This window comes from Galendromus occidentalis, unplaced genomic scaffold (genome assembly GCF_000255335.2).
Source record: "Galendromus occidentalis unplaced genomic scaffold, Mocc_1.1 scf7180000077231, whole genome shotgun sequence".
Classification (NCBI taxonomy): Eukaryota; Metazoa; Arthropoda; class Arachnida; order Mesostigmata; family Phytoseiidae; genus Galendromus; species Galendromus occidentalis.
In genome coordinates this window covers 568,613-593,593 of record NW_003805219.1, presented here as the reverse complement: position 1 = coordinate 593,593, position 24,981 = coordinate 568,613, and the positions used below count along the sequence as shown (strand labels likewise).

The following is a 24,981-nucleotide window of genomic DNA, read 5'->3' as shown; positions in this document are numbered from 1 at the left end:
TACTGCGAAAATCTCGATTACGAGAAGGCCTCCTACCAACGTTCTGGCGGTGTTCACTGGATAAGTCTGTTCGTCGACTCCCTTCGTAGCTGTTGTGAGAATATTCTTTCTTTTTGGTACGATATCGTCTCATCGGGAAGGCGGGAGTCCTCCCTCGTCTTGGCTGCTCCTCTTGCGTCACTTCTTCATCTTCCTCCTTCTCCTTTCCTCCTATCTGGACCCTGGATAGTGTTAATGAAATGATGATCTGTAGGGATCGGCACTCAGCGTGTCGACCATCCTGATGCAGAAAGTGAAGAAGTCTTTCCCAGCTGCCCATAGTTTTCCAAGGGGGTTGTTGAGAGTACGCTCTGATCTTCCATTCGCTCTCCCGAAACCTTCCGTGCGACAGTCTCTGCAACCTTGGTCTGGTCGGCTTCGGGAAGAGTCGTCCCGAAAGACTCTCACGAACGAAAGTCTTCCCAACGTCGGAAGTGGATCACTCGGTGGACTCAGGCGTATCTCTCAACGTTGTCTGGATCAGCGTAGATCGGAGACATGGGCTGCGGGATGGGAGGGGTGGGCTATAGGTAGATCTTCTTTACCTGGAACAAGCGAACAAATTAACTCCAATGAACGGAATGGACCAGCAAGCGGAATGCACTCTCTTAGGACCTCTCTCACGTGATGGGAACTAGTTTACCTTCTGCAAGGTGGTCTTGTTCTCAAGGGTGGCCTGGTGATGCGCGGCCATGTTGTTCATTTGTACAGCATTTGGATTCGACAAATGGTTCGTGGGCTTGCCGTTCTTGTTTAGCACTAAATTTATCGGCCGAGGTCCTCCAACTGGCGGCAGTGCGTAACTGAGTTCATGGTGTCCATAGGTTCCCATGCCCAGATCAGGGGCCATGAGTCCGTTCATCCTCTGAATGTCGACGTACCTGAATGGACAACGTTCGGGAATGATTTTCTCGTTCGCGAGAAGTCAAAGCAGACAGACTAGGAGCCGCAACTCGGCTCCGAAGAGAGGCGACGCATCCGATGTTACCTCGTGTAGTCCTCGGGACCGCTGTCCATGTCCATTTCATTTTTGCAGCGTCTCGCGAAAATATATCCACCGATGAAGCCGAGGACGAGAGACGTGACAATCGATGTGGTCACAGAAATAGCGAGGGTCTCCGCGGAATACACTCGGGATGATGAGAAAAATGTACCAGCCGTCTGAATCATGTTCGGATTCCTTTCGGACTCGCTTTTCCATTCGAAACCATCCAAATCTTTCCCGGTTTCGGCCTGGTTCACGACGATCGCACCGGAATTCGGTGGAGCTGAAAGCGCGTAGGGAACGACATTATTCCGATGTCGGAAGAACGTTCGACGATCGTCGTACACCATGCGAGAAGCACAGGGGAGACTATGAACGAGAGTTCTGTTTCAGGTTTGAGGGAAAAAAAATCCGTTGCACAATCATCTCGTGACGGAGAGCCGAGAAAAAGATATTGAGTCGCAGACAACGCCTATCATATCGATTGTACGTGCGTTAGAGGAAAAGCCGTTACCGAAGTACAATGCAGTTTTTCTGTCAAGAGCAGACTTGGAGCACGGGATGCAAGGGGTCGTGGGGGAAGCAGTCGAAGAGTTGGAAGAAGGAGCTCCGACCGAAGGGAAGCCCCGACCGGGGCTCGGACCGATTGTGCGCTGTTCTTCGGACTGATTCTCTGACTTCTGGTTGGCCACCAAGGTTTCAGAGAGCGTATCTCTTTCGTCAACACCGTTGTCTACTATTTCCTCGAGCGTTCCACGATTCCCGACTGGTTGAGGTTCGGAACCGGGTTGCATAAAAGAGGGAGGGAGGACGAAAAATAAAATGAATACATGCTCGCATGCTCGCATCGACGGAATAATGCTAGCAAATCAAGCGAATCATAAATAACTCAATCGAACCATGCTGCAGGTGCTACCAGCATTAGCGAAACGAAAAAGCTAAGAGGCTGATCGAATTCAAGTGATAATTTTTCGGTGAGCGCTATCACGTGCAGCTAGGAAGCGCATGGATTTATCTCAGCAAGTCATGATAGGGAAGCAGAAAAATACTCACGACCACATCTCTTGTCGAGACCCTCCTCGATGCTCTGAACGCTGTTGTCGCGATCCCTCCGCCAATTATGTGTGCATTTTCGTTCTTCATTCGACCACGCACAGTACGGATCTTGGAGTCGAACGCAATCGAAACAGGTCTTCGCTCGGTGGCAGTGGAACAGAGGAATTCCTTGGATTTCACTATTGCTCACCACAATCAATTTCTGCTCATAGGGAGAACGTTGGACGATCAGGTTGGTGACTGGCACCGGTGTCTGAGTCTGTCCCACGAGCGGGAACACCTGTACGTCTTCTACGACGATCGGACCCTCGTGTTCTTTGCGGAGAGACGCAACGTTGACCACCTTGACCACGTGGCCGTGATCGGTACCAATAAAGAGAACGTCGTACATCTTGCCGTTCACGCCTTCGACCTGAGCGTCGACAGCGATGTAAGTGTATCGGTAATTGAATCCGGTGTGAACAACGATCGGTCGACCGAAGTAGGACGGTACAGCCTGGTCCATGAGGGGATGATTCGTGATGAAGTTGAGGGTTACGTCCGGTAGCGATTTGCTGTTGTTTACACATTGACCCGGTCGGGGCTCAGGAACCTTGGAGTTGATGACCGGCAGCCAATTGGAGTTTTTCTCTTCTTGACCCTTGAAAGGTCCGTGGAATACTCTATCGATGTCGTCGACCCGGAAGGCGCACACTGCAGAACCAGACATCGAGTTCGTGCCGGTGGTGAGCACCGAGTAAATGAGTCGAGCCCGCTCGCCATTGTACGAACCATCGACGATAGGACTCGTCGATTGGAGCTCGTTGAAATAAAACGGCATGTCACCCGGAATCGAGCAATTGAGACGGGCTTTCAAGAACGAGGTGAACCTCTCCTTGAATTTGTGCGGACCTCCCTGGTCGTTGGTGCAAACGCGTGCTACTCGAGAATATATAGCTTTTCCACAATTGATAAATTCCACCGCGCTTTCCCGGAAGAAGAAGTATACGTGCGATCCAATATGCATCGAAGAAACGAATTGTGGAGCTGAAATGAATAGCGGACGACCGTGAGACCTTGCTTGCTTCGCAACGCCCCCTCCCCTTTTCCACTCCTCTAGATTCACTCCCAGAGGGGCGTAGAGTTTTTTTTATCGTCCCGGAAGAGGGTACAGTGTGAGCTGCGAACGGAATCCGCAATGTGACCGTATCTCCCGAGGATCGATTCCGGTCTCTTTTGCTGCTGTCGGGACTCACCATTGAGATGCTTCAAGTCAAACTGCTCGGTGCGGAGTGGTTTCCGGTAGATCAGGGGATCCGCGCCGGAAAACTGACCCACTGTTCCTACGTACAGGTCACCGTCTGAAACAGCGAAGCTCCGTCTCAGTCTGATCAAGTCAGCGATCCGAAGTTGATATTCCCCCCGGAGAACTTGAGAAGCAGCGAGGAAAGTGTCAACTAGCCGTGCAGTTTCGAATTCCCGATTCGAGTCTAAATATAAATTCCTTATTTACCTGTTCGATAGCCGAGTGGTGCTGATTATTCGGTTAGCAGCGTGAAGCAGAGGTTAGTCAGTTAGTGAAATCGTGGCTCCAGAAAATATTCATCTTGAAGCTTCGTGAATCCCGGCAGTGATCGAATCTTCCTGAGGTTTTTTTCCCAAAACTTACCGGCAAACGTAAATGTCGAGTTGTGGTTCGGGTCGTAGGGACATAAACCCTCCCCGGGTTTTTCTTCTGTGAGGCTAAACTCGGCATTTTGATGGCCGTCTCTACCGCTCGGCACCAGAACATAGTCTCTGCATTTTGGCTTGTAAGCGTTAGTTCCGCAAATCAGGACTCGATCGTGAGCTTTCTTGGCGATCACTCGGATGTAATTGTGACAGGCGGCTTCATCCTTGCCCTTGAGCCGACACATTTTGATGTCGGACTCCGAGGAATTCCATTCAATTTTCCGACGGACTTGTAAAGTCGAAGCCGAAACGTTGTACACGGTGTTTCTGTAAAGAGAAATCGAGATCATGCGTCACGAATGCTCTCTCACGGACGACAAATGGGCACGTTGGCGCAATACGGCGAGGCTACAGCATACTTACTTTGCTCCAATGAGGAGGTAGTCCCCATCGTGATCCAGTAATCGGAAATGATCCTGATCTTGCTCACTTTTGAACCGAACCAAACGATCCGCGGCTGAAATACACAAAAAAAGACCGTCATCAAGGCTATTCGATTTCTCGTCGAGGATCACAAGAGCGCTGCCCGGCGAAGATCGTATCGAGTCCAAACTCCGAGTTGAGGAAGAATTTCTTGAGACGAAGGAGCCCCGAATACGGGTCAGGAGAACGCCATCGCCAAGGGAACGGAGTCTCCCGGAAGTGCTCCGGGTCGCTGGCGCCGGCGATGGAACATCATCTTATAATTCACGACATTATGCTCTGCTCGGAAAACTATCGCGTTCTCATCATAGGAGTCCCGCGGATCGATACAGAGCTGTCTGTGCCACGCAACGGTGGTCGGGAAGGCCGAGCGATTCAATAGGTGTCTTGTTGAAATTAGAAACCGCTATCGCAGTGTCCGTCGTCATTTTCTCGGTGGGATAGCGGGTCGCCAGCTTCAACATAGACCAAACGCGAGTGGATTCTAGCGTGTTCGGACTCCGAGCTGTCGCGGCCTGCACCGTCGATGACGATAGTCTGAACGCCCACCAAATCGTCTCTTCGGGCTTATGTAGGCCACGACACCGAGCCGCACTGAATTCAGGGAGACACCGAGCCGCACTGAATTCGGGGAGACACCGATCGGACAATCACACATCAGCGGGGCTTCGAACTTTCTTCGATACACGTATGTATGTAGCAGCAGGTGACATCGTTCCGAGCCGCGCTTTCCCCTCTCATCATATGCCTCTGTCCAACGAACTTCACGACGGAATCGCAGGACAGGGCGGAAAATTTCGAGTGGTCGATTAGTGAGAAGAGTTTCTCTGAGAAGATACATCGTCCCTGGGATGTTCAACGGTTTCGAAAACCTTCCCCGGCAAATAACTTTTCGGGACTCGGATCGATCCAGAAAAGAATTTGAGTCGAAATGATTACGGCACGACTCCATTTGCACGCTTCCACTTCATGGTTGTTTGGAGTCGGCATCGATGGACACATCGGCTGCCGCCGTCGACGTCGCGTCGTCATCTTCGGCCGAGTCGCCGCTGCTCATTGAACTTGCTGCATCGATGTTCATCGTAAATATCGTCGCTTGTCCACACAACTATTTATATCTCATAACAGACTCTTTAGCGGAATAGACGAGCCAATAGAAGACGAAGAACTTCTAGCGATCCTCGAAGCGTCATCCGAGGTATTGCGTTGCCCGAGTCGGTCTTGTTTGGTTCGGTCCGTGAACTGCTCCCATCTCTTTTTTCCAGATGTATCGCGAACGAAAAAACGAGACCCCTGGTCCTGCTCAGTGTTCGGTCAATGGTCGAGCCAGAGGTCTAAAAAGTCAGTAGCAGCTTCGAGCCCGGAACGAAACGCAACGATTGGACTCGCATTGAGAATTTCCAGGTTCCGTTCCTTTCCCCCCCCTTTCCCCGCGAAGTATCAGGATCAGCGGATTTTGTCGTGCTATACAGAAAAAGAGGCGGAATCTCCTCGAGTTTTATTCATGCAGAACTCTGTTCCAATTCCTCAGATTACATCCAACGGATCTCCCGCAGCTTTTTCAATCGCACAGAATCAGCTTAGAACTATCGATCTCAAACGAGTCCCATGGAGATCCAATCTTCAAATCAACGACAAGGAGAGGAAGGAACTTCCGGAATGACGCGAAGAGCTCTCCGATACGTGATATTGCTGTTCTCGTGTATTTATACCAACGTATCTTCTTCTACGTGCTCCGGCAAGGGCGTCCGACGGGGAGCTTCGAAGGAACGACGTTCGCTCAAGAGGCTGCTCGGAAAGATGGGCGAGCGAGCAGGCCGGCGGTCGGGTGAGCGGTAGGTTCGCACCCGAACGGTCGAGCTGCCAGCATAACAAATTCCGCTTGAATATATGGATGAGATGAGGGGAAGAGATGAAGCATGCGTGCCATTTCACATTTTACACAGGGAAACGGCGGACAACTCATATTAAACGGAGAAGTGAGAGGAACTTGAATATATTCGGGTCTCTTTTCAATTCCCACAGGAAAACTTGGTGCTCCGGACCATTATCGTCCAGAAGTTTCGGCGCGGAGAGTTCAGGTTTCGACAGGATCTCACGGAGCCTGACTGTTGATGCTCTCGGACAGGACGCACTCGCTATCGCGGAAGAGTAAAAACCGCAGTGAGGCGTTTTCCGCGGACGATAGATAATCCTACACCCTGCTTCGCTTGCACTGGACACTCTCATGAAAACACTCGTCGTCAACGTTAGCGATCCGTTCAGATTTATCCCGAGCATGGATTGGAGCGCGCATATTCTGCAGTAGCTCGATCCCAAGTACAATGAGCGAGCGAGGGAGCAAGCAAGTCAACGGGCGGACGAATTCGTTCGTTCTTGCACCGGATCGCTCCCTTGCAGCTTTACGAGCCAAGCCAGCTCAATATCCTTCAGACGCGCGCATTCCTCAGGGCCGTACGTCACGACGCTGCGCTCTCCGAAGATTTCGTACGAGGCCCGCTGTCACTTTCGGGGGAGGCTGACTTTGCACACGAGGGCTGGGTGGCTGTCTGGCCGGCCGGCCGGCGGGCCGGGTGGGCAGACGGCTAAGGAAGAGGGAACAGTATAGAATGTCACCGCTTACCCTTCGCGCTCACAGAGTGGAAGATAGATAGAAAGGGGAAACGAACGCGTCCTGGGAGCTCGGATGTCAGGCCTCTTTTGCAAACCGCGTGAGATGCAGTCGAGCCTAGCTGGAGATTCCGCCGCCAAGAGAAAAACCGCGGAAGCAAAGAAAAAATATCACATTCTGTCGCGGGACCAGAGCTCTCCCGAACGACACGGATGCTGCGATCCCGAGTCGGAAAGATGGGGTTCACACACGACGGTACGACATTCCGACTCCCTGCGGCATGAATTAAATACACTGGCTCCCGACTTTCTGCGAGAATATCGATGGATGGGGAATCGTTGGCAAGCTGGAAGTCGGCTCCCGATTGTCATTCACATCATCGACATTCTCGGTGTGCTAATCCGTGATTGCGAACTGATCGCAATATATGAGTCGCAATATCAGTCACGTAGACGTTCGTCCACGGAGAAGTCGGCCTGCCGACGATTCTATGGTCGCTGGTCGCTGGGTTCGAATGACGATCTGTCAAAAGGACGCGACTACGATGTCCACGTTGGTCCGAAGGTGACCCTCCGGACGAGTCACCGAAACGACTACCGAAGTCGATTACGATGAGAACGTTGACGGCGGCGGCGGCCGGCGTCAACTGAAATGTCGACTAATACAACGAAGAAAGCGCATTGATCATCCCATTAGGAGCAGCAGCTCCTCTCTCTCTCGCTCACACACACAGATAGACAAATTTCTCTAATTCGTGCTCTTCCGCCACGGAGGAGGACCACCAAGGAACTGTTTTGCGAAGGTAAACTGGACAAAACGTCGGTCGCATCGTAGTTCGCCAATTCCGAGCAACAGCAATCGCCGTGGAATGACGACGCTCGGCGACACAGAATTCGATTGAGGTTCTGTCTGCGAAAAAAAGTTGGAATGAGCGACCACGCAGAAGACTGCTTTTGATGGGAGAATAAGGGAGAATCTCCGACGTGTCCCAGCTCCAATGATAATTTTTTCCGCTCACGCATCGATTGCGAGCTCACTCCACTCACTCAGGGAAATTCGAAAGGGGATAAATATCGGACATTCCCATGCTCCCGATCCCGAAAAAATCGGGTACCTACTCGTCCGTTCCTACACTGCGGGAGAAATATGTCCGGAACGGCTCTCGAGGAGCGTGCACAAGTGAGTAGGCGTCGGACGGATCCGATGCCGATCTATGTATGTCGTCGACAAAGGTACGACCACACGAAATTCCGCGGGTCGAGTCAAGACTGCTCCGGAGCGATTCCTATGAATGTTTCTGTTTGAATAGATGAGCTCATCACGCCGGCCGGCCGGCCGACCGAGCGTCAGTCGGTCCGTCGTTCCAATCGCTATTAAAGACCAGTGAGAGGCTTATGCATGGGCAAGGAGCGATTGACGGGGCGAGATAACATTCAAGACGAGCCAAGTTGAGCTGAACGATCAGAATGGAATACGATAAAATGGCCGGCAGCACGGCGCTGGGCCAACCAACCGTCCCAATGACCGTCTTTCTCGGCGTAGCTGCTCGGTCGGCCGGCTGGTGGGTCCTGCGGCCGTCCTTTCGACGATCCATCACAGGCTTGCGCTTCAAGTGCCTCAAGCTTTCGAGCGAGGAGCAAGAGAGCGAGTTCCACAACTCGCCAGCGACGTCTATTCAGCTCGGGAGGGCAAACCCGGACGGAATCGGGGAGTTTGTCCGGAACGGAATGGATCAAGAACATCCAACGGTACAGAAACACGCGTTCGCTCGGATCTCCGATGAGGGCGAAAATAAGCGGAGTGTCTGCTCATAAATAGCATCCGTAGCGATCGGAGACGTCGTCTTGGTTTGCTCGGTTGCTAACAATGCTTCGGGAGTCCTTCCTGTCTATTCATACTCTGTGGAACTCTGTTCCCACTGTCGTGAGCCAGAAAGAACAGGGGCGAAGCGTCGGCTTCGAGCAGCGAACAAGCTTCTGGTGTGGCTGTCATTCGGAAGACTACTTGTTCGTGGCATCCCTCTTTTCCTAGTTACTCAGTTGGAAATTGTCCCGGGTGACAGAAAGTGATTGAAAGCAGCGGAATGCTCTCCGTCGTTCCCCTCCCTCCTTAATTTAGCTGCAGCTTCTCATTGTTAGACGCCGCATTAGAAGCCTCTCTGAGCGGCGCCCTCCCATAAACTCGCTCGCTCCGATGATGATTCTGGCTCTGCGAGAGCAGCGCAATCGACGCCAGTCCATACGAGCGAGCAGCTACAACGAATTGATGATGTTCGGAGTGAGCATGCTAAGAGAGCGTTTCGTTGAAATGTTCGGCGTGTTTATCGACCGAGCAGCGCGTGGCAACCTCTGGTCGTCGTGCCGCGGCCGCTCCCTCTTCCTCCAACATGTAGCTCTCGTGCTTTCGTTACTTTTCCTCATCTCTCGGAGGCCCCTGGAACACCTTTCAGCTTCTTCCTTCCAGCCGTTGACGGTCATTACCAAACGCCAGCGTAGGATGAACAGTGTGAATGTTTTTTGCCGCCGTTTAGAGGATATTATGTCTCCTCCGTTCCGATCAGCGATTTCCCACCCTTTCCCGCCGTGAGAAGCTCCAGAAGCGTATTCTCCGTGCACAGGGTGCTCCGATAGAGCATTGCTCATGTGATCATCGTCGGAATCGATTATCGGATCTCTTTCTTCACGCGAGCTCAGAATCCGCTCCGATTGGTGGAGACAAAATGTCGGAGGGAGGCTTACAACGCTGAGAGTCGACGTGATGCTTCGAGCGGCTGCCGGGCGAGCAGCCGACAGAGCCCTGCAGCGAAGTGCTGCGATCTCCGGGGACCCCTCCATCCCATCGGTGGCGTTGAGTTAATTCAAACAAATTAGACATTGTCTCATCCCTATCTAAACTAACCGAATTACCAAATCAACGAAGCCTTAACGAACGAGATCACACAAGGCCTCCGACTATTCTCACGCCCTCTCTCCGAAGGGGCTTCGGATGGTAAAGAGACGCCTGTGTGAGTGTATGACGCCCGGACTCCTCGTCCGATCGGATCAGCACAGGCAAGTAAGCCCAAAGGCTTGAAACTAAAGCCGCGCTCTCCAGCTCGGCTTTCGGCTGATATAGAATCCGTGATGACATTATAATGCAATTATCAGCCCAGAGCTCCGATTCGAAAGGGACCGGACAGATGAATTAATGAATGACTGAGTGAATAAACGAAGGAATGGAACCATAAAAGGATCGGATTTCAAATGCAATCAGTCTTCGCACACTGTCTTTCATAGTTTCCCTACTCTCACAGCTCGCTCCACACCCTCTATCGACTGTGTGGCGGCACGAGACCGCCGGATGGATCCTCGCATCTGAGGTTAGACAGAGGTGTATTAGGCGGGATCGGGAATGCTCTGACTGACTGACTGGCTGACGAACCATCAGACGCACCGTGGAAGCTCAAGTCGACTCAGACCAACAGAATGAACCTTCATACAACCAAACAACGGGCCTAAGGACGACTGACGAATGGAGTAACTAGTTAATCAACGAGCCAGCTGTCTGTCACTCCGACTATCTGACATCCGGCACGAGGTTCCACAGACTACGCGTCAAATATTCAAAACTGGATCTCGATGCTTAGCGATGCGTTTCATATTCTTCGGATTCCCTCGATGGGAAAGTCCGCTGATCCCTAAACTTCCCACTCTCGATATCCACGCGGATCGAGGTAAGGTGAGGTCCGCTCGGAAAGCTCCTCCATGAGAACGGGGGAACTACCGAACACGAGTTTGCATCCACGGCCAACGAATTGGGAACGATGGAATCGAGATCGGAATCTAACTCGTGGTCGTGTCAACAGCCAGAGTGAGAAGCGTGATTCAACAAGCGTTCACGAAGCGATTCAACGCCACGCATTTCACACTCGGCAATTCATTCGATGCCGCGCATGAAGCACGTGCGCACCCGAAACAACCACCCTATCAGCTCGCTTCGTCTGTTCGTTTGTAGCCGCGCACCGACTTCGAGCTACAAGCCACAATGGAGCTCGAAACATACGGGTTTTCGGAGCGCGTTCACTCGCTCCGGGAGTCCGCCGCCCTTCCCCCCTTCGTGCGTATCTTGCTGCCGGTAAGCTCCGGCCGGTGTGTCGCTTTGTCGCTGGGTCGCTTGTTTTCCTAGCCGGCCGGGGTGTCCACCCGCCGCCTGACCAGGGGCTTGCTCGGCTCGGTGACTTGCCCGCCGGGTGGCTGGATGGATGATTGGTGTGTGCTGGTAATTAAAACACACGCGATGCATGTGTCTAATACGGCCATAAATTTAATGTACATTACGCTGATGATTATACGGCAGTCGCGGCGGCGTCGGTGGTTGCAGAACCACCGGCTTGTATCGCCGCCTCCGCTGCTGATGCTACTGCTGCCGTTTTCGTATTATATGAGCCGCATGCAAGTAGCCGGAACCGATTTGAGGGCAGCGGCGCATATTGCGGTGCACTCAAACGAGTGACGTGGCTAAGCGAGAGGACTCGAATTCCTCGAACGATTCCCCCGTCGACCGATTCTTCTCTCGGGAAGATTAGTCTGCCGCTTCGGGAATTCATCCTTTGCACGTGGTGCTAGCAATCGACTCCGATCGGGCTGCTCGGATCTAGGTTTCGAGGCATTATCATCCGGTGTTTGCCACGGTCTTCAAAAATTTAAGATTCGGAAGCCGATCCGGACGGCGAGGCGACAATTTATTCGTTTATCCATTCATCCGCCTATGCGCCAGCTTCCTAGGAGCCATTCCGCGTCCACTTAGTGAAGCGGTCGCGCTCACTGACGCACGCGAAAGCCAGGGAACGGTCGATCAAACGGACACAACGACCGACGATCAGACAGACAGACACACGAGGTGAGCTGAAAGCCTCACGCCGAACGGAAGAGCTACAAACGAAATTAAGGGACTCAGTCGACGCATGAATCTTTGCCTTCTTCGTCGTTGTCTTAAGTACGTAATTGCGCAATCGCTCAACGAATTATACGCCGGATAGATGCGCGGAGAAATGGTCGCTTAAGCGTCCGGCGAAAAGTCGAGAATAAGTCAAATTCGAGCAATTTGCTTCTTCGCGGCGGCGCTGGTCATATCGACACCGATGGGTGAGTGTATCCACGCTTCTTTGAAATATTGCCCGAATCGATGAGGGAAGAATAGTTCCGCATTTATGTACCTCCGATCAAGAGCTACCCTGTCTCACACGTATCTCACCGCCCGCCATGGTGACGGGCTCCATTCGTTTTTTTTTTAGTAAAGAGGGGCACGGCGGATGCTTACTCGGATAGATATAGACTTCGAAGAGAAATTATATTTGAAATGCTCCAAAGTTTGTGTGCTTGCGAGTTTGTCTACTCCGGTGAGCCTACATCTTGTCCACTCCGGTTTACTCGCTTGGTTGGTCGGTTGGATGTCCGTCTGTCCGATGCTTGTCTGTACTTCGGTGTGTGTTGTTTGTGTCAAACAGGCGGGACGGAATCGAAGATTTATTTTTGAAAGCGGCTCTAAACAAAAAGGAGTGCGGCCGGAGGCGACGCCCAGGAGAACAAGAAGCTTTCCAGAATGTTTGCGAACAAACTTGTTCATCGTAGTCTCCGAAAGCTGTTGAAGCCAATGAAGATTTAGAACGCCTTTTTTCCATCGCCTCTCGAAATTGATATGTATTGTCTGTCTATCGATGCCCGATCGGCGGGAAGCTCGGCTGGCCTACCCGTCCGCCGCCAGGCAACCAGTCAGTCAGTCAGTCAGTCAGTCGAAAGGCGACTCGTCTTCTCATCTTGGCGCCCTTATCAGACTGTTGGTGCCGTTACTCCGTGGCGGGATCGTGCACTTTTTTTCTGAGGGAGGGTCCGAGGGTAGAGAATAAGAAATGCCCTGCTCGTAGAACAACGAGCTTTCTGCTCGTCTAGGTAGCTGCCAGTAGGAATCCCGTCGCTCCCGGGAAGATCCAACCAGGCAGTCCGAAAATCGGGAACCTTAAGGGAAGCGTTTTCCAGATTCAACAGAAGACGTGGACGGGTGTTCCGGCAATTTTTCCGGACCGGGCGGCTTCCTCACGCTGCGCTTCCCGTCCTCCAAATGAATCGCTATCGCAGCTCTAGAGAGCTTTCCGCGGTCTCACTTGACAACATTTCAGCCGAAGGTGGGGATCAGACTCCGAGCCGCTCTAGGAAAATAACCTGAGATTTACCCGGAGACCTCGAAAGTGATCAACCGACAGCCGTGCCCGCTGAGGATCAAGGTTTCATCATCAAATCACATTGAATTCATCCGATCTTCTGGACCCGCAGATTCGGAGCCGTATCTCTCCCGATCAATAGAATTCAATGGTCTTTGTGAGTTGGTAATTGCTGGATAGGCAGGCTGCCGTATTGTCTGTGTTTGCCCCTTCCGATCCCTGAATATGTCAATGTCCGCTCCGAGTTGAATGAAGTCATTTGTTATCCACAGTACATGAAGAAAAAAACCTTGGCAAGCAAAGACGGTCGACGGGTAACGAAAATCGCAGCGACCGTCTGCTCGAACGGCGCTTAGAGAGTCGAACGGACAGAGACGAGCAGCTGTGGCGCCGTCAGAGTCCGAATTCATCAATGCCGAAATCTACTCCTCGTCCCGGTGTTCAGAAGGGATGGGAGAAAACGGAGCATGGAGAAACCCTTTCGGTATCCTCTAAATGGATTTTTCCACTCGTGGATCCCTCGACTCCCGAATATATAGCACGGGAAATCCTAGGCTTCTTTGTTGAAGCCTGCTAGATTATTTACCGCGTCAAAGACTTGCAGCCTCCCAGTTGAGTGGGAGAGGAGAGGTTAGCATAAAAATGAGCAAAAATCCCTTCCTTTTCAAGCCATGGATCCCGGCCGTCTGGGTAACGGGCCATCGACAAGCGACACCGCACGGCGAACTCTATGCGCAGTCGAAGGCAGGGAAATTCGCTTGCGTTCCATCTAAGGGGAATGTCTCCGTCGTTCTCGGGCAGAAACTTTGACCCTGGAACGATGCTCGGCCGGCCTTAAACGCTGATCGAGCATTTCTCGTGTTTACAGACTTTAGAAAAACCTCGTTTCGTATTCTAAATCTAACGACGGAAGCTACGTTGCTGGTGAAGCAAGTTCTGAGTAAGCTTCCACTCCCGCATGTGTCGTCGACGAAAATTAAACTTCTAATCGACTCCCCTTTGGCTTTTCCGAGTCATCGTCGTTCATCGATGCGAGTCCAGCGCTCCATGTTTCACAGAACGCGCCTCCATCAATATTTCGCTCGGTCAAGCCGGGATTCACTCCGAAGGCAAACAGCTCAAATCCGCGGCTGCGCGTTTTCACGAATTAGCCTGCTTATATCTGAGTTCAGCCGAAGTCGGTCAAGTTCCATTATTCTGCCGTTCCACATGGAAGTTGCACAGAGATTTCCATCTGGCCTTCACTTTCGCAGAGTTTTCCACAATAGCATTGTGCCGAGTGTGCTGCAATTGCGGTAAGCGACGAATCCGGAGAGAAAAAAAACAAGCCCTGCTGACCTGATGAGGAGCAGATATTAAAAACTGGCCGCCTTCGTCTTCCTTAACGGAGAATGGAAGCAGAAAACGCTTCAACTTAATTTAATGATGCCGGTCATCAAAATTAGGTCCCACACTGAAGAAATGAGGTGACTGAAAACTATTCGGATAGCTTTGTATAATACAATTTCAAGAGCTGGCGTCAGCAGTTCTCCCGCAAAGTACAGCAGGAGCACCACGACGTCCATTAGGCCATTCTGCGTCATTATAAGTGTATGAACCAATTTATTTCCCCTTAATTCGTACCGCTGCTGCTCCCGAAGAACTGTTTCTGTTACACCGTGTGTAACCCCTGTTTTCTCCCGCTTTCGAGCGCGCGTCAGATTAGTTTGTGGCTGTTCGTGCGCTTAGAAAGCCGTGAAAACCAACATTTGTGAAGAAGACACGCTGACGGGAACAGAAGACGAATGAGAGCGTGGAGCATCGGAATCGATTCCCGATTTGACTCGATTCATTCTTTTTTATTTGTTGTGTCATCTCGGAATCGTCTTGGGCTCAGAACAATTCGCGATGAGAGGGACTTTTCCGCAGTTCTGCATCAACTTCCATAATCGAGACGCTGAACGCAATAAATCCTGACGATACCTCTACGCCTCTGTTTCGACAGAAGATCGCTGCCTTTCATTGGTTTCCGATAATAGAAGCACGCAAGAAATAAAAAACGCCGCTCGATACGCACCCCGTTTATCGCAATCTGAATCTCGTTGGTAATAATGCACGAAATGAGCATTTTGGCTACTGGAGCCTGAGCATAAAATCTGAGCCGGCGACGCGACGGTGGTCACACAGTTCAATCGCGAACGCCGCGAGGCGCGAACGATCATTCCTCGAAGACAAATGAATGAGATTCGTATCTCTGGCTTCGTTAGAAGAATCTTCCGACTGATTGGGAGTACGGAAAAAACGTGCAGAGTCCTCGTGAGCGATCGGAATTCTCGACGAGCATCGGGACTCCCATTTTTCATTGATCCTCGGGTGTTCTATTTAGAGCTCCGCGGGGAGAGCACCGGAGGCAGTAGAGCGTGCCACGAACGAGAAGTGAACTCGGTGCTGGAAGGGCAAAAAGCCCGTTTGGAACCTCAAGGATGACAATAAGAGCAACGCCGACAACGACGACCGTCGCACTCGATGGACAAGACTGAGAATGCACTTTGCGCCTCGGTTCGGCTCGACTGATGATCATGGGGCTTGACAGCAGCAATGAATAAAGATAAGCAGCAGTCACTATGATAAAGCCAATGAGGACTACCACACCGGCAGCAGCACGAAGTGCGTGGCATCGAGCACAATGGACCTGGTAAAACGAGCGAGCGCTCCAGCAAGCCACTCGGCTAGTCAACCGTGCAGGAGAAGCCCACCCGGAGGAATAAATGAGCTCCGACTGGATATCCTGCCTTGTCTAGCTGCGGGCCTTTGCGTCCCATATCCCTTGAAAACCCCATTCAAAGGCTCAGTATCTGCCGATGATTCTCCTGGATTGTCCTCCCCATCCCCCCGATCCCGCTTCTCTGACCGTGGTGAGTTCCCTTCAGATGCCACTCCGAAGGAGAGAGCGAGTCCCTCGCCACAGCGGCCCTCATCGAGCGACCCCGCCGTCTGACCCCTCGAACGGCGCTCCTTTCCCCGGAACTGTAGCACTTCATGCAAATCCCAAGTCAAACATCGGTAGTGATCAACTCAGCGGCTTAGCCATCGGCTGCCGACCGATAAAGGTTGCCGATGTCTGATGAGGGAATGAAGGCGAATGCAAATCTCAACGGAAGGCGTCCGAGGACAGGTCTGACTCACGACCCACCGGTCGAGTACTCCAGAGAATGAACAATTTCAGCGATTGCCTCAGTCGGATCTGCTCCGGTCTTCGAGTGGTTCATTCGGGATCTTTCCCAGTCCTACGAACCTTCACCTCGAATCATTCCTGATTCGTTCGCGTGCGGGGGAGGTGTACGCATAGAGACTGCAGACGGATTCTCGACGCGTCGACCACTTTGATTTGTAGTTCGATGATCCCGGAGTCGCGCATCGATGCTTGTTCGATTAGTCTCGTCTGCAAGCAACAATACGGAGCTTCGCAGATAGCAGATCGACCGGAAAGGAGTTGAAGCGGAGTTGAAGAGTTCCGAGGAGCCAGTGACGCTCGCTTGCAAATGGATCCGACAGCTCTGTGCCATTAGACGATACGTGACGATATGGCGTCGACGCACGGCGAAGCTTATTTCATCCGATTGAATCCCAGGCTTGGAAACGTTGCTATCTCTCGAATAGCCATCCGCAAACAGAAGCGATATCCTTTTCGGATCTTCGCTCATCCCGGACATCATTACCACAAAGGAGTGCTCGATCGTTCACCATTCACCCAATTCCGATCAATGCTCCTTGTCTTCCGCGAAAGGAGACCTAGCCCTCCGTCGGAAAGCGTTGACAGCGGAGAGCACGGCTCTGCGGTGTGGCTCGCTTGCACGTTCTTCCGAAAATTTCTCGAAGTCCGAGGAAAATTCGAGGTACGGACGGGTCTCGCCGCCGGGACGAGACGAAGCTTGCCAAAAGTTCATGGGGAGCTTCCAAGAAGTTCAAGCTCGAGCGCAAAAACCATCTTCATAATTATGTACGTGCTATGCGGAAGATGAATAGACCCTAGTATGAGCGCGCCCGACGAAGTTCAGTCAATGAAATATTTAGTTTGAAACTCGGGTCGCCCTCTTTTTTTTGTCTCTCTTCCTTCCGTAGAGTTAACTTTTTTCAAAGAAACTGCGGCATCCATACACATAGCCTTAATGAGCTCTCGTCCATCCGGCTGACCGCACATTCCTCTGCAGCGGAATTACAGAGATCCTCGTCGGCGGGCACCGCGGAGTTTACGCGCGGCTTCCCGCACCCGTAGTCCGTTCCCTCTCGCGGGCGCCCGCCTGCTCTTACTGAGTTCGCTCGCAGCCGAACATCTGCATGAAGCTATCGAGCGGCAAGGCCAGCGAGACGCATTTTTCAGCCGTGAACGCAGGCCAGACTGCTCCTCGTTTCTCCCAAAGTCCATTCTCATCCGCTCGGAGTTATGCTCTGTCTATTCGCCCCTTCCCCTTCGCCTAGCTCCTCGTTCGCTCGCTCAATTTTCCCGCTCACAATCGGCCGCGCGAGCAGCACGTGGCGCGACGACATTATATATAGCTTAAGCATAACAATCGACGCCAGCTATCCGACTTCACTTTATCTACGCCGGAGTCTTCGTGTACGAGGCGATCCGTCTTCGGCTGTCATAAGTTCATGTGTATTCAAGTGTCGCCGAGCGCAGAGGAAACGGAGAATGGAACTCGCAGCTAGATCTCCTCTTCACACAACGCATAGATTTCCATTCATTATGCTCAGCATGATGATGAGCCGAGCGCTCGGGGTGCGCTAAGTGCATCGAGGCTTCGCGGAGGCGTCGGACCGGGGTTATCCAAACATTGATCGAGCGCAGCGCTCGTTTTCAGGAGACGACACAACACACGAAAACATTCGCGTCAGAGGCGCACGATTTGAATAAGGAGTCGGCTTGGGAATCGCAGAGAAACACTACGTAACGTCTCATGAAACAAATGCCCAAGTCGATCTCCTCTCTCCACCGAAATGATTCCTCTCGCCCTCAGACTCGATTGCGATTGGCTTCGCGAGTCTGTCGGACTCGTTACAGACAGCGGTACCAATTTTCTTCCCCGATCCCTAACGAACCGACCTCTATTAGGAAGAGCAGCGCGCCGGGGGAGAGCAGCGGAAGGAGGACGGCCGAGTGGAGGAGAAGAAAGTCCGGTTACGAACGAATCGTCTTTCGTTGCGCGTGCCTCCCGATGTTTCATGTCAAAATCAGAGGGTTCTGGGTCGCGACCCCGGGGAAAACTCTCCGCGGAGCGGCGTAGCCTCTCCCGCCGATCTTTCTCCTCCTGTTCTGACAATGAAGTCCGTTAGCGCGTCTGTCCGTGAGCCCGATCGACCGTCAGACAGCTAGTCGGGACCGTTGAGCTCGTCGACAAGTGGACGGAACTCTCTTGTCGGGGAGTCGGAGTCTGACCAGTGAACAAAACGCGTCGAGACGTCGTACAAGGAGGAGTGTTTTTTCTTTTTTGAAGTAGATGTCAGTCGATCCCTTTTATTCTTCATCGGCTGTAACCCAAGCCAGCGCTTTAAATAAACGCCCACTCATACAGACAGCTTTGTTTAATAATGAGCACTTCTGTGTTCATCGGTGTAGAACACGCAGAGTGTGAGTTCGTCGCCGCCGCCGTCGACGACCAAGCCAACCGCCGCAGCTCGGGGAAGAAACGCACCAAGCAGGCCCGCCAGCACCCAACAGTCAGGCGAGAAGAGAGGTGAAGCTTTTGAAAATGTAAATTTCGGGGGTTAGACCCCGACAGGCAACAGAGGGATTGAGGTTGTCATGCCGCTGTGTGAACACTTCTCTCGCATCGTTCGTATGACGACGATCGGGAGAAAATATTCAGCACGCACAACTAATGACTTCGAATGGATATCGCCCCGAAATTATTCCAAACAATTCGCCCGATGAATTCGATAGAGCAGAACTTCTATTCGAGTGTTCCCCGGGTCTACTCTGAGTGTGAGAGAAATGATGTCTGTCTCGCAACACTTCTTGCGCTTCCAGAGAGAATTAGTTGATCGAGGAATTCCCCATGAATAGCGAGAATCGATTCCGTCGACCCACCGAACGACTTATCCGAATGGAGATTTTTCCCTCGGTCCAACGGAAAATCGAAATTCAGCGATTGAAAGCGAGTAATATGCTCAGCGGATTCCAGCGGACGAAGGACGGGCCGTACGCTCGGTGGTGGTGGGCAGCGATTCTCATGCAAACGAGAGCGGATACTCTAATCCGCGCCTGAAGCAGACAAGTCTAATATTCCGAATTCTGCTTCAATCGTTCTCGTTCGTTTTTTCTCTCGGTTGTCAAACTCGGTCCCCTCCGAATCCGCACCAAATCCTCCATCCCATCGTGCCCCTCGACCATTTTCTCTCCTTTCCGTGCGTATGTTCCCGATGCTCGAGGAATTCCAAGCGACAAGAGTAGATGTCTCTCGCCGATCGGCTTAGATCGGCGTCCCGCTGAAATCCATGGAAATGAATTCAATTTTCGTATTCCGAGCATAGTCCTACTTTCACTGTTTAAGAGTAATGATTCTCCACGGATATCTTCTGGCGCGACTATGGCGCGAAACCATGCCGGGCGGGCACAACGTACGGTGAAGCCTGTACATATTCTTTGTCAGACTTGTCGTTTAGTCACCATGGTATCGCTTAAGAGATGATAATGATGACTGATGCTTCTGCTATTTTAATTAGTTTCATTCCAGAAGAATATCCTCCTTGAATGAGAGAATTTTCAGAACGAAGTCCAAATCCGCACCTGTGTCTAATTCTGCTGAATGGAATTCTGCGAATCTTTTCACCATTAAACACATGTTTTTCACTGGTCTGACCAGTCCCTCCAATAAAACTCTCTACTGTTCTATTTGAAACAGAGCTGAGAAGATTCACAGTCCAGGCAAATGTTGGGATGAATATTGATGATTCACGAAGGGACCGAAGCGGTCGGGGAAAGCCGGAATCTGTGCGCGCTCCGAGATAGATAATGAGACCCGCAGATAATTAGCACTCCAAAATCTCATCTCAGACTCCGGGGAGGGGGAAGCGTGGAAAAGACGATGGATTGCGGCCTCGTCCCGCCGGAGTCCAATTGCCGGAGTGCCCGAATTGGAGCATTGCGCGCTGTTTTCTTCGTCGTCTCCGTCGAAGCTGCTGCCGCCCGAGAGCGATGAAAGGCTTAAAGTCTTAAGCTAAGCTGAAGGAAGAAGCATCAACTGGCTGCGGGAGCGCGCGGAACTTGGGCTGCTCTGTCGAGGATAGCGAAAGAAGGCGAGAGGGACTGGGCTTCAAAAAACCCAGGACCACTGTCCACTAAGATTCGCGAATCTTCGCCCCCTATGTCCCTCGAGCAAACCCTGTCAGAGGAAGCAGGGATCCTTGTGATGCCCCTCCGTCGAGCCAAGATTCTCCCAGCCCAAGTTAAGCCCATATTGATGAGGTTTTCTTCGGAGGAAATGCTCAGAAGCTAGAGGATCGAGGAGCGGCGACTTTTCCGCCACATTTCCCCAAGTGGCATTTCCGAGCATTTCCTTGAATCCATCGTGCCGTTTTTCCCCTGTGCCGCATCTCCGCGTTCCCCCGGGTTACGATCGCCATCCCCCGCACTCCGATAGCGGGCCCCTCCCCCTTTTTCTCCGCTCAAAGCCCGTCATTATCCGGTGATGTCTATCCTGGAGGAGCGAATCGGTTCGATTCTCCACGTTGGCGACGGCAGATGCGTGATGAGCGAACAAGGTCTAGAAGGTCCCCTGGACCTTCTCCGGGACGGCGATCGTTAGGCCGGACCATGCGGAGAGGGATATCCATCGAAAGGCAATTAAAGAAGAAGAGTCCGAATGAGTTCTAGCGACTGTTCCAAGTCAAAGCCTGTGTTTCGGAGCGCATCGCCATCGATTTCTTCCCTCATGACCGGCGAGATAACATTCGATTGCATCTGGAAAGGGACACAAATCCGGCGGAAGACACGGACGAGACTTGTCTAGAATCGCGGATTCTCGTAGGGATGCGAGTCCGCTTCCGATAGTCCGGATATTCAACGCCTCCGTCGTTTTCTTCGTGATTCGGAGCGAGAAAATGTGTGAGGGTAGGACCCATCAATGATGATCATTTGGTGTTCATCATGCTCCAGATTTTTTGACTTTCAGTATGCGGACCATATAAATAAGGGCATTGAGCCGTTTTCTCAGTAGATTAGGATCTAAAGGGTTTTTAATGAACCGATACAGCTTTCGATAAATGGTCACGGCTCACGGGGTTTGTTCCGATAAACATCGACGTCGCGGAGAGAAATTTAATATGGGGACGATGGTAATCTCTGCATCGAATGATTAGATCGAAACATCGAACCGGGGACCCTGCTCGCAGATACCCCTCTCCGGCTCAGTGTCTTGCTCTTCCCTTCTCAGAAATTTCCAGCGTGGCCGTTTTGCTGATTGATCAGAATAATGGGCTCCGATCTATCGGCTAGCTATCTGTAGGCAGATACATCGTGAGCAACTTCGATGTAGGAACGCCCCCCGCTTGAGCGACCGGGCGATTGAGTGAGTGAGGTTCGCTCGCTAAAAGGTCGATGACAAAGAGCGGACTCGATCGTAGCCGTTTTTTGTTCTCAGTCAGTTCAACGGTCATCGTCTCCCTGACCGATCCCGATCTGACTGACTGCGAGCTCGCTATCGGCTATCCGATTTATTATTTCGCAGAGCCACATCCCCGCAAGACTGCTCTTCACGAGGCGGAAGGATAAAAATTCTTGACTTGATTGTCCGAAGCTCATCCAGAGCCCCGCTGCGACAGTGGCTTCCGTCAACTGATTTTGAATAGTGAAGACGAGCATCGATTTGGCCAACGAGTCGCCGACTGACTGTCAGACTCCAGTGGGCATTTCTCAAAGCGACGGATAGGAAAGAGGAATCTCGAGGAGAAATCATATGAAGAAGTTGCGGACAACGGTAAGGTAAATGCGAATGGAATTTGATGGCATTGTTTGGATTTCAATCGACCATTCAGACCGCACGGTCGATTCGACCCGAGCGGCCCACCGCTGTTGTGAACTACATCAGCAAGGAGTCAGGATGCCAGACCGAGTAATGGACAAACAGGCTACTGCGACCGTTGAGCTCGGGTGCGCTGAATCGAACTTTGTTTCATTACTTCCTGACCATTCTCATCTGGCTTTCAGTCAACTTCATTGCTTGCATATTATTGTTGGCTCTCTGGATGCCTCCATTCCTTGATGATGGATCAATCCGAGACAACATCAGGCAACAGGTGCGGCGGCCCACCGTGGCTTATTTTATCGAACAGCAGCTCAAATCGGACGGGCTGAACACTTGTCAAGATAACATGACAGCTACTGGTAGAGCCAGGAGAGCCTGCGCTACCAAATCCGATTGACAACTTGGCTTGTCGATCTTGTTATTGTGGCAGTGAGCTGGAGATACCAACGCTAACGAAGCAGACGTGTGAGACCTTTTCTCGGCTGTAAGTCCAATGTTTGTCGTGTAGTCATGTGAGCAGAGACTCATGGTATCCGGCAACGGTCATTCAACATAGGAGAATAATCCAAGACCTCTCTCAATTCGATATCGTTTTCCTCCTCGTAGGAGGGAACCAAGACTACCTCTTCGTTTTTTCCAACCTTACCGACCCGCAATCGCCGTAATAAAGAGGAAACATCGTTGTGAACAGAGAACCCTCTGAAATCTGGATGAATGGGATCAGTGGCCCTTGCGAGAGAGTTTTACCATGGCGTACACGTTACGGGACAATTGCGCCTCGATGAGGTACACGTCCTCGACCGCCACAGCGGCGTTAACGATGACAGCGTCACCCCACTGGCTCGCTCGTATCTCACCGTACACGAAGTCAACCGGGAGTCAGTCGATCTCTTCCTCGCCGGTGCACTCGCTGCAGTAGCTGCCGCAGATATGATCTTCAGATAACGAACGATGCCGTTGATGGGGCTGTTTGTGGTCGTGTTCATGTCAGCGGGGACACCGAGGAAGAGACAGTTTTCCTCGTCCCCTTTCTTGGCTGCTCGTTTCGCCCGCGCCGAGAAACCATATCTGGCGAGCGTGCCGCCTCTGGCTCCAAGACTGACGAAAAAGAGCGAGCAAAGTCTTCTGATTAGAATATCGAGATCCATGCAGAAGATAACTTCCGACAGGAGAGAAACAAAACAAGACGCTCGGGCTCAGTTGAACCCGTGGGTCACGTCCCTCTTTCAGAAAAGAACCGCAGCATTTTCAGTGATCCTCCGACGACGTCCATCGGTCTCATTAGGGCTTGTCTCCTTGAGTCGGGAATCAGAATTGCGAGGCGTATCCTCTTGAAGCATCTCCGATCCCTCCGCCAAATGATTCCAGACTCTCTCGATAGAAGTATGAAGGAAGTGACGGCCCCTCCTTCGGGGTGTTTAGCTCAAATTCCCGATGAGTGTTCACCATCGGAGTTATCAAGTTATCGAGGGATGTCGAGTATCTGCCTCCGGATCACTAAGCCGCAACCGCCGAGGCAGGCACCCGCTATTCTCAGAGAGTAGACAAGAGTGAGTGTCGTTCTGTTGTCCAGCCAACAGAATGACAACCGCTTGCCAGATGGGGAGAATATTGTATATGCGGCGCTTGGTGGGACACAGCATAGTCGAACTCCCGGAGTCCGAACGCGACGGTCGGATCCGACCGCTGACATTTTTTTGCCTCGCTGACTCCCCCTACCCCCGCTCTTCGGCAACTTGACAACTCATCAGCAAGCGGCGCGGCATGGTCAAGTCGCTGGACCGGGCACGAACCACTGAACGACCGGGAGAGAGCGAGCGAGAGCGCGTAATCAGATTTTTTCGAGAGTGGATAAGTTTCATTTGCTTATTGTGTTGTTGCTTCGTAGAGCGGAGCTCGAAAGAGCGGGACTTGTTCGGGAAGCGGGTGGATTAGTCGTCCGAGTGGAAAAGAACAGTTTAGTGAGGAGATGAAGAACGATATATACAGATAAATGAATGCTCGCTCCGAGGGACAGTCGCCTCAGCAGGCCCGCCCGACTGGACGACGAATAAAGAAGAAGGAGACCACAATTGGATTTCATCTCCTCTGTACATTCGCCAACGAATTCCATACACACACACGCACGCCGAGACAGCGATGAGTGGCAGTAGACAAACTACGGTCATCCCTCAGGGCTCTGCAGGTCTGTCAATTTGATTCTATCCTGGGTGCTCTCGTTGCATTCACAATCCCCCACGACCGAGTGAGATGCTTCAGAGCTCCGACCGCAGGCAAATGTGGCCTGGTGTCCTGGGCCTGACCCCTCGTCTCTCCAATCACTAATTCGATTGGGTGATTGAGAGTATTTGCGGCGACTGTTTTTTCCCCGGGGACTCCATCGTCAAATGTGAGCGGATTTTCACCGTTGTTCGCGGAATGGCTCCTCGAATCCCTCGAATCACTAAGCTCGAGAATATTCGACATTCATCGATCTATACCCGAGGAATTTCGTTGACGGAAAACACGGAATGATAAAACGGAGTTCCAGGCGTACCGAGTCCGCCGCTGACCGCCGTAATGCTACTCATAGGAACGAAATACTTATTTGGCGGAATTTCCCCCTACCCTTCGTATTGACAGCACTCTATCATCGCGGCAGGTGATGAAGACAAGTGACATGGGAGAAACATCAAGGTTTCGACTACTCACGAATTGAGTTGATGCGTAGTTTCGGGGGTAGGTTGTCCTGCCAAGCGGCGTTGCATTTCTGACACACGATGGCGACGATGGCTAGCAGCGCTAGTGAAGGAATTCTCGAAGGCTTCATTGATGAATTCGGCTACAGAACAGCGAGCTGAGAGACAGTCAGACGATTTGGTGAAAGAGAGACCGATTGAACGAACGGCCGATAGGCGAAGAAAAAAATCTTTTTGAATTCCGAAACGATGAATGCTCGCTCATTCACGTTGGGCAGACG

The 24,981-nt window shown here is 51.8% G+C and overlaps 1 protein-coding gene across 1 annotated transcript; it reads right to left on the bottom strand.

Moving 5' to 3' along the window:
• Positions 1 to 343: 343 nt before the first annotated feature.
• On the bottom strand, positions 344 to 24,756 carry LOC100897440 (semaphorin-1A). Its single transcript, XM_029111078.1, has 9 exons — positions 24,714 to 24,756; positions 4,154 to 4,247; positions 3,729 to 4,057; positions 3,573 to 3,593; positions 3,316 to 3,420; positions 2,078 to 3,106; positions 1,028 to 1,307; positions 683 to 920; positions 344 to 584 (listed from the first exon to the last, which is right to left on the bottom strand). The coding sequence occupies exons 3-9, from the start codon at positions 3,973 to 3,975 to the stop codon at positions 564 to 566; spliced, it is 1,941 nt and encodes a 646-aa protein (XP_028966911.1). The 5' UTR covers positions 3,976 to 4,057; positions 4,154 to 4,247; positions 24,714 to 24,756; the 3' UTR covers positions 344 to 563.
• Positions 24,757 to 24,981: the final 225 nt, after the last annotated feature.

Coding starts and splice junctions, on each gene's coding strand:
- LOC100897440 (XM_029111078.1), bottom strand. CDS start 3,975: ATGTGTCGGCTCAAGGGCAAGGATGAAGCCGCCTGTCACAATTACATC. Junction 3,421..3,572: donor ACCACTCGGCTATCGAACAG/GTAAATAAGGAA, acceptor TCGCTGTTTCAG/ACGGTGACCTGTACGTAGGA. Junction 1,308..2,077: donor TCTCGACAAGAGATGTGGTC/GTGAGTATTTTT, acceptor ACGCGCTTTCAG/CTCCACCGAATTCCGGTGCG.